This window comes from Pecten maximus, chromosome 6, assembly GCF_902652985.1.
Source record: "Pecten maximus chromosome 6, xPecMax1.1, whole genome shotgun sequence".
Taxonomy (NCBI): domain Eukaryota; kingdom Metazoa; phylum Mollusca; class Bivalvia; order Pectinida; family Pectinidae; genus Pecten; species Pecten maximus.
This window is the reverse complement of record NC_047020.1, coordinates 25,013,955-25,023,474: the sequence shown is the minus strand read 5'-3', so window position 1 is coordinate 25,023,474 and position 9,520 is coordinate 25,013,955. Positions and strand designations below refer to the sequence as shown.

Here is a 9,520-nt window from a genome sequence, read left to right as displayed (position 1 = left end):
CTGTATACATGTAATAAAGCATCTTTACCACAGGAAAACACGTTGGTATGTTTAGGTAAGTATGGTAGTCGATATATTCTACTGAAGTTTGGACTCGTCTTCATTTGGTTTTATTTGATTATCCAGAAGCGCAAACATACTTTACATATGCGTATACACTAGGTAGAACGTTAACGTAAAACCTCAGGTATAGAGGTTCACTGATAACGGGTTGAGAGATAAGTCTATCTGTACCGTGCGACATATATCAGTATATCATTATATGTACAACGGGAATGTAATTATATAAACAGTTATACATATATATCCTAATGCGTCTATACTGGTAGATATACAGGTATGTAAATGTGTAATTATATATACAGGTAGGTATACCTCAGTGTCAATCTATAATACCTGTGTGTAATAACATAAATGTATACAGGTTCATTATATTTATATTTGTTACATTCTACAGGTATACACAGTTATTTGAACAGGTGTGCAATCATATATACCGACGGACGTGTAAACAGGTGTGTTATTAAACATACAAGTATCTATAGAAGCGTACATGTTTCTTGGAGTTTGAAGGTACTGTGAACCTCTATTGGCATTCACGATAGACTTGACCGATTCATTTCATTCACGTGGGCTTGACCAATCACACATTTAAAACCTGATGTCCACATCATTTGTTTACTATCACATCACAACACCTATTTATATACCTGTGATATGATATGTACAAACCTATATCAAAACATTACGTGCGGTCAGATGTCGTCATTTAAAATGAATTGTCTGAGAGCAGTTTTGTAGAAATCTTGAACAGACAATGCAGCGTTAGTTTTTGAATGCCAACTAAGCGTTCCAATGAACAATGCATTGTTCTTTCCGTTCATTAGTCACATTAAGAATTGAATAAGACTATGTTAGAAGTATTATGTGTGCATTTAAATCAGTGCTGTCTCCATTTATATCAGTTTTATTTATTATTTGATTCCGGACTGTGGGCGTTAAGTAACACTATAAGAAGATATCCAGTTAGAGCAGTTCGTTGTCACACATATGTGAATGTTAAAAATGTGAACTTTGCCAGATGCAAATTTTACCCTTTACATTCAAATTCCAATTCATAGCTATGTAATGGAACAATCATCATTAATATTAAAACACATAAGTGCCGGAGCTGACATATTTGGCTACATTAAAGATTAGAGTAAGATGTAGGTGACGGTATATATATTATTTATTGTATTCTTGATCAAGCTTGACTGTGGTGCTTGGTGGGTGTTTTCGACAGTATACTTCAGTGAGGTAGTACTATAAAATCGGCACACACACGCATAGGACATTAACCAATACAATGCCAGGTCAAACTGCTTTTAAAAACAGAATTATTTGTTGTTATGATGCCATAAATTGAATGTCAATACTGATACTTACTTGTGGTACCTGACAAGTCCTCCAACGAAGTAATAACCCTATGATGCAGATTGATTTAATTTTTAATCAAACTCTTTATTTATATTCAGGAGTGTTCATATCTAGGTGAGATTGAATTCTTAGAGTGCCTTCTATCGGTATCCGGACAAGTAATCTTAGTGAATTCAATACTGGTGATATGGCGAAAGAGTTAACACTGAATAACGGCAGGAAGATCCCCCAGATCGGACTAGGAACCTCAAGGGTATGTACATACACGCTAGCTTTCTTATGATATAATCACGATGTTATGTAAATTATAAAGTACAAAACAGGCATGTTATGTAAGCCATCAAACATTGGCCACAAAGGTCAAATTTGGTAACTGTATTGTTTATTCGGACAAAAGGTCAACGTGCAGGGACAATTTTTATACAAATTACAAGTCGGTGCTTTTTTCGCTTTCTTTTCCCCTTTATCCGTTTCGCCCCTTCTTCTATCTCTTATTAGAATTTGATACCATCCAAGTGTCTGTATCCTAGACATTGCCCTCATAATGACAACTGTCCATGTTCTTACCGGAAATAGGTTAACCGCGGTACATTTTGGGACACCTTTCAAAATGATCTATGACGTCATTAATTGAATGATCTAATTGATATTGATATACCTGCCTGTACCATATTTTCAGCAATACCATAATTGATCATTTCTAGTCTCAATTGGACTCCCGATGGGAGCGAGGACGTGGTTAATTAGAATGCTACGGTTGTCTGATGGATATCAGAATTGTAAAACTAGGTGTCATGATTTCGATTTGTTTTGTATTTCTTTTATTCCACGTGTTTGAGTTGAGGTCCTAATATATAATTATTTACAAAGCAAACTGCATTTATGTACATCACATAAAATTTCGTCAGTTTGTATGCGGACATTTTGTTTGCTAGATTCCGAAAGACATTATAGAAGACACAGTATGCCTGGCTGTTGATAGAGGTTATCGCCATATTGACACAGCATTTGCGTACTACAACGAGGTAGAAATAGGAAGGGCTCTTAAACGGAAGTTTGAAGATGGGACGGTGACAAGAGACAACGTTTTTGTTACATCAAAGGTAAGTTCTTGGTAGATAAGGTAAGTCTATTGTTCTACAGAATTTAAATGTATTGTTTTGATGAAGTATATATATATATATAGTAATAATAATAAAAAACACAAACCAGAAATTCACACTAGCGCTTTCAACATGCTTTGTACAATTCGTATCCATGTATGTAAATACATTGTGATCCAGATATTCTATATCATCTTATAGACGACTTCCACAATGATCATGTCAGGGTATCGGGCCGACCATCACTGCGCCATTGAAACGTTCTTTTTAAGAACGCCGATGTGGCGCAGCGGTATAGGCTGCGGATATTTCTGGCTAGGCGATTGGGTGCCGTAGATCGTGAGTTCGAGGCCCGGTCAGGGCACGAGTCAAAAAGTTGTCTTCCTTCGTCATTTGTGTTTCTAAGCTATATATATATATATATATGTATTCACTCACAAGGTAAAATAACAGAAGTAAAGCTAATGTTTGCAAAATTGATTTTGATTTGTATATTTAGAGCCAGACATATATTGAATTATGACGAACCGTTCTTATATTACCTTAGCTCAGGAGGAGACACAAAACAAAAACCAAAATTTTAATTGGCGATTGGTAAACATTTGTCAGTCCAGAGTTCCCGTTGTTGGCATTAAATCACTAAGGAAGGCAATGTACGCTCTAGCCGTTAAAAGAAGTTCATTTTATTGCAACTGGTACAAATTGCCAATGAGTATTAAACAACTTTGTCCTCAACAGATATAAAGCAAGCTTACCCTAATGTATCGCCGCATGAACACCTCCTGATGTTAGGATGACCATTACAATACTATTTTTCCTAGCTCAGTTCTCACTACCATGCAGAGGAGGATGTGTACCCCGCCTGTTCTGAAAGTCTTCGCCGTCTCCAGCTCGACTATGTTGATCTCTTTCTCATCCACTCGCCTTTTTCTCTAAAGGTATTCCATCCCACTACACACAGTACTATTACTATTTTAGCACACCCCTTTGTTTTACAGAAAGTCTCTTTTGTATTATCTGATAGATGAATTTAAAACATTCTCCTTTTTCAAATAAATATTAACAAAGCTTAAAATAATGTGTTGGGATACTTTAAAACTAAGTGATATCATTATCCAGCGTTTTTGTTTTTTTTTTTTTTTTTTCAGAACCCAGGTTATTTTACTACAAAGGGTGGAGTTGAAACAGGTTATTTGGAACGGGACCTGAAGGCTACATGGCGGGTATGCTACTATCTACTTGAATATAAGTTTTTGGAAGCAAAGAACAAGTGTTGAAGCACAACCAATGCGTCCTGAAAATGACTAATATAGCAAAAATGTGTCTAAAAGGGAAGAAATTAGCATTTTGTATGGCAGAATTGATGCGTCCCAAGCATATGCTTAGGGGTGCATTCATCATATCATGAAGTTCAACTAATGTGTTTAAATAATTGATGTGATTTAGTACACTTATGTCGTGTTATAGGAGCTTCACGACAACAAAGTGAAATAAAGGTAATTAATGCGATCCTCAATAGACGAAACGGTCATATCCTGTAGTACAAGTCATGATTGGCGAATGTATTGTATAGTGCAGTAGATTTGAACTCAATTTTGTCTTTTGTAAGAACCTGGTTTAGATCTATTTCGAATGATGTGTAGCAATTCACTCAAAGATTGTGGATGTTTTCGTATCAGGTTTTGGAGACGACTCTGAAATTAATAGATTACGACAACCAGAGTGCGATTTTCTGTTGTACTGGCATTCGGTTGTGGAACGGTTATGGACAGCTGGAGCCGATATAATTTAGTTAATGTAATAACTACACAAATTAAATGTGTCGCATATCACTTTAGAGATTTTTCAAAAAATGAAAGTGTAATATGAATTATTTCATTATTATTTTCAGGCAATGGAAGAACTGGTGATTTCTGGAAAGGCTAAATCCATAGGACTGTCTAATTTCAACTCCCAACAAATCGAGTATATATCCGACGGGGCAAGGATTAAACCTGTTATGAATCAGGTATTATGTCAAATTATATATTACTTTGAATGAGCCAGTAATTTGAACCTTGAATGGATTAAGCAAAATGATATAGTAATGAGGTTTTCATTTTGTGTTTATTTGAGTTCGATTCATATCTGTTCTAAAGAAATTAATCATGTAAAACATCCAAATTCTTTTGTATTATTATACATGTATAACAATGCTACTTCTACGTCTGGGCTTTTTAAGGTCGAGATTAACATCCGTTTTCCACAACACCAGCTGCAACGGTTTTGTGAAGAACGAGACATCATGCTTACGGCGTACGCTCCAATGGGGTCACCGGGTCATCCTAACCTTCTGCAAAAGTAATATTCGCACAAAGAGATATGTGCACATTACATGGCTAATTTTATCTTGTTTCACACCATATAACTTATAGCGGGAATAAGAGTTGATTTGCGTCATCAATTATTTGACATATTTCTAAAAATCTGTAATGTTCCTCAACTAAAGTTTTTGGTTGGAGTGAAGCCGTAAAGCTTATATTTACTTATATTGTTGAATATGCTGATTTACTAGCATCGCCGGCTCCCATGGAGTCTTCTCTAACAAGACAAAACAAAGTTTGGGATTGGTCAGATTTTCTCTAGCCCTTTTCCACGGAATAAGTCAGATTACTGGATTTAATTCATGGAAAATTCACTAATACGAGAGTTTTTGTACAGGTGCCTCCGTGCGGTTCGATCGGGGCTATGCGAAAACAAATCACGTAGGTACTGGCGATGTCTAACTACCAACAAGCCAAGTTTTTCTCGAAAATATTGGGGGGGGGGGGGGGGGGGGGGGAGGGGTGTGCTACTAATTAATTGGTGTTTACACACCATGACAATGGTACATACAGAATTTTGTACACGTATATGGTTTGTTTATGTCGTAGAAATACGGAGGGCAAAGTACCGTTACTGAAGGAACCTGTTATAGACAAACTAGCAGAAAAATACGGAAAGAATTCGGGCCAAGTAAGCATTAATTAAACTCTATGAATTGTCACACATGTCACGACCATTTTTACAAATGACATTTTCAAAATATTTACATTTGGCACCGCAGTCTCCATTTATTTCAATGTCAATTATTGGTTGCATCTGTTTAGTAGATCGCATGACGTGATTGTCACGTCACGGCATTTTAATCAATGCAGCGATGATTCTGATTAACGACAATTGTATAACTATGACGTAATTTTAGCGCTATGTGGGTAATTGTCTCGGAACATACAGAGAAATGGGAGAAAATAAAGAACATATTTATTAACGAAAGACTGAGCTTAACATAAGTAAAAGCCTATAATGTATTAAAATCAATATTTATTTGTCACCAAGTTTGTATTTATATTGACAATAAAAACAATCTAACAGGCGGTTAATTGTTACATGAGATTACTCAAATAATCATCTTACTACAGATTTTACTGAAAAGCCTGGTAGACAGGAATATAGTCGTGATACCTATGTCGACAAATCCGGAACGACTTGCGTCTAATTTACAGGTAACCAGGATTATCCTTACATTTCTTGTGGTAAAATGAATTTCCTGTCTTTGGTAATTCACACGGTACTTCGGGTACTTCAGGAAATAATAGCCGTATAATATTCTTTTGGCCCCGGATATGACGCGCCAGGTGGCGTTACTGGTCACGCTGAATTAGATGATACATCTTTTCAAATGACACATTAATAAAATTATTTTCCTGATTCAAATGCAGTCTTGTAATAACCAAAAATGATTCAAACTGATATAATTCTCTTATCTGTGCTGAAACACATTAGTTCGTTAATTTATTTCACCAGCAGTTTTACATTATAGCCGCCAGCATTAAAACTATGCCGTTTATCTTTTTTAAAGATATTTCTTATTCAAAACCTTCATTCATCAACAATTATCGCTTATATTGTACAAATAGGGAGTTGTCGATTACAGATATGTTTGTGAATCTATATATAGATGTTATTTATTTTAACAGGTATATGATTTCACAATAAGCGATGAAGACTTGGATATCATATCTAGTATGGAAGATGGAATACGACAATTCTCACGTCCAAAGTACGTTTTTTTCTTGTGAATATTTTACACTTATAATGTTAATTAAGTGTGTTCCAAGTGTCTCACTGTAATTCCAATACAGCGGATGACATGTACAAGTTATAATGAGTAGATTTTAGCATTTGTGATGTGCAAGTTACAATGTACGATTTGTTTTAATTTCTTGATTGTCTGATTTCAGGCGTGAAGACCACCCGGATTATCCTTTTCGAATTCCGTTTTAAGACTTGAAATATGTATGGAGCACACATGTGTTTATTCGTGTAGATTTCTATTAAGTAGATTTCATTGCCATCTTAGTACATCGTTAGTATTTATGTATTTGTTATATTCTCTATGTCGTGTTCTAATACGGACAAGAGACATACAATTCCTGTATAATTATTAGGACTTAATTCGTGTGCTTGTTTTCTCTATTTGTAAAATACACATCCATGTTCGATGCGTTTCCATGAATCGTTTGAATGTTCTCATTGATTAATCAAAGACGCTTGAAACACTGAAGTACAACAAAAAAGTTCACAAGAACAAAGAGTTTATTATTAAAATGGTGTAGCTATATATCTGTATAATATTCCTTCAAGGTGCCATAGTTATATTCTGTCATTTGGATTACGAACTGAAAAAAAAATCAAAATATTTCATTCTTCTATATACTATATTCCAAGCTTCTAATTTAATTAGTATACATTAAACGCACAAGATTATAGCAAATACAAACAAAAAAAATCATTATAGACAATGCATTATTTAGTAATTGTATTCATTCATGTGGTATGAGTAATCAATTAATTGGATTGGGACAAAGATTTCGATCCTCCTACAGTATAAAATTGTATATTAAAGATAATACACAGTTATCAACAGTCAAAACCATATTCCCTTGGGTTGGTCCCTACCTCAAGGAGAAACATTCCAGAAGAAGCCATACGGTTAACGTCGAAAATCATAATCATTTGAATGTTTGGGCGAGTTTGATCGTTCCAAGCCATTCAACAGTCAAAACTATTGACCGACTTGTCACGATTTCCTTGCAATTTTCCTGGGGAAAAGCTTGAAGTACTTTCCATTTCCATAGATAGTCAGGTAACAAAGATTTTATAAAAACCGTTGTTTACCCTAAAATTAGACTTTGTAAATTTCTTTGATCAATACAAGACGTGCCAAATAGTTCTCCCACAGTTAACCGGTTTATCTCCAGTTTTAGGCCTGAGAGATTTCTCTGTCAAACCCTTGGGTATCACAAATTGCACGCGCTCACCTTCTGAAACGGAACTACTTACGGAAGTACCTTTTGAGTGATGTCACTAATAGTTCCTGCGTTGTTAATAATGTTAAATATGCATATGAGACACAGAGTTTTATAAATGACAAGATGCACTGTCGTTAACATCAGAATAGTATCACTGATACCATATTTCAGTGTTTGTTTGAATAAACATTGTGAATTAATTTTAGACCTTTGTTTTCTTGTGTAATGATATTTGGATACATTTTTTGGGTGTTGTGATGGGTACTTCTTCAAATGAGGATATTCATGCGCCGACCATGTGCATTTATTTACAAACATACCTTGACCACCGATTTAATTTGTAATCATTTAAAGTGGTGGGAAAAAAATAATCATTCCCTACCTAGGGAGTGTGACAAAGAAATCTCAACCCTCGGGGTTATGCATGAATCCCCCCTCGGGTTGAGATTTCTTTGTCACACTCCAAAGGCAGGGGAAAATTCTATTAAACCTTTGATGTACTATGTTTCCCAAAAAATATGTATTTCTTCAGTCAACACATAATACCCATAATCTCACCTTGGCACACACGACAATCTGCCGTCGCCCTGGTAACCAGGCATGCACACGCAGCTTGGGACCCCGTCTACTAGTCCACACATGCCATGTGTGTGACACTCGATGTTAATTTCAGTCCGCCTGAAACGGGGCAGTCCATTGATATATTTACAAGTCATCTTCTCACTGCAATCGTCTGTCACATACGTACCACCAATCTGTTGAATAAACGGCGTTTTAGAAAACTTCCTGGCTACTTTTTGAAAAATACACAATTTAGTCATTTGCATTTTATTTCATTCTAAGTTAGATAAAGTGATAGAAATTAGAGCATATCTAAGATGTGCGGTATTCCGGTTGATGTATCGGCAGTACTAGAGTCATTTTCGGAACACACTTGTATCATTTAAATGTTTGGCTTCCACTTACATGATCTAAAGAGCCATTATCGGAACATTCGACTTACATGATCTAAAGAGTCATTATCGGAACATACTTGTATCATTTAAATGTTTGACTTCAACTGACATGATCTAAGAGTGAAAAGTCAAGATGACGTAGATTCAATGGCATTCACAGTCCTATAAATGCCTATTCTTAAAGCGATATTACATGAATTTCCCATGACAAATTTGTAGATAAGGTGTGTGCTGTGATTCCACAATTTCACTAGAAAGCTTGTTTGACCGACGACCTTATAACTAGTACAGCTAGTATACTCACTGGAACATATGTTTCCAATGGACAAACGCAGCCACACATCTCAGGTTTAACGCATTTGTCCCCGTCGAGAATATAACCAGGCCTACACTCGCATCCGTCAGATGTGGGGAGGTCACATGTCTGGTTAGGGTGTGTACAGGTGTGAGGACACCCACTGACTGCGTCAGAGTATTCCATGTTTTCCTTACACTCAAGAGCTAAGCGAACACGAAATACATGTAAAAAAAATGCCAGTAGAAGTGTGCACGAGTTCTTACAAAATACTACTGTAGTTAAAATGGAATTTAGTTTCACTTCAATATTTGAAATAAACTTCAACTCGAAATAATCTGTAGTTATTGATAATGCTAAAATAATCTTTTATGAATATGAAATAGCTAAATATTGGAACAACAATTGCCTATA

General features: G+C 35.6%; 2 protein-coding genes across 3 annotated transcripts in view; one reads left to right on the top strand and one right to left on the bottom strand.

The window, feature by feature from the left end:
• The first annotated feature begins 287 nt into the window (after positions 1–287).
• Positions 288–8,055, top strand: LOC117329345 (1,5-anhydro-D-fructose reductase-like). The gene is made up of 11 exons (XM_033887263.1): positions 288–515; positions 1,518–1,672; positions 2,355–2,522; positions 3,344–3,460; positions 3,671–3,745; positions 4,414–4,530; positions 4,744–4,862; positions 5,435–5,516; positions 5,963–6,046; positions 6,521–6,603; positions 6,785–8,055. The coding sequence occupies exons 2-11, from the start codon at positions 1,607–1,609 to the stop codon at positions 6,825–6,827; spliced, it is 954 nt and encodes a 317-aa protein (XP_033743154.1). The 5' UTR covers positions 288–515; positions 1,518–1,606; the 3' UTR covers positions 6,828–8,055.
• Positions 7,126–9,520, bottom strand: part of LOC117329334 (zonadhesin-like) — a 45,424-nt gene continuing 43,029 nt past the window's right edge. For both annotated transcript variants that reach the window (XM_033887248.1, XM_033887247.1), the window contains 3 exons: positions 9,116–9,312; positions 8,414–8,610; positions 7,126–7,222 (listed from right to left, as the gene is read on the bottom strand). In XM_033887248.1, coding sequence (XP_033743139.1) covers positions 7,216–7,222; positions 8,414–8,610; positions 9,116–9,312 — 401 coding nt within the window. In that variant the 3' untranslated portion in view covers positions 7,126–7,215. The remainder of the gene's footprint in view (positions 7,223–8,413; positions 8,611–9,115; positions 9,313–9,520) is intronic.

Coding starts and splice junctions, on each gene's coding strand:
- LOC117329345 (XM_033887263.1), top strand. CDS start 1,607: ATGGCGAAAGAGTTAACACTGAATAACGGCAGGAAGATCCCCCAGATC. Junction 3,461..3,670: donor ACTCGCCTTTTTCTCTAAAG/GTATTCCATCCC, acceptor TTTTTTTTTCAG/AACCCAGGTTATTTTACTAC. Junction 5,517..5,962: donor ACGGAAAGAATTCGGGCCAA/GTAAGCATTAAT, acceptor ATCTTACTACAG/ATTTTACTGAAAAGCCTGGT.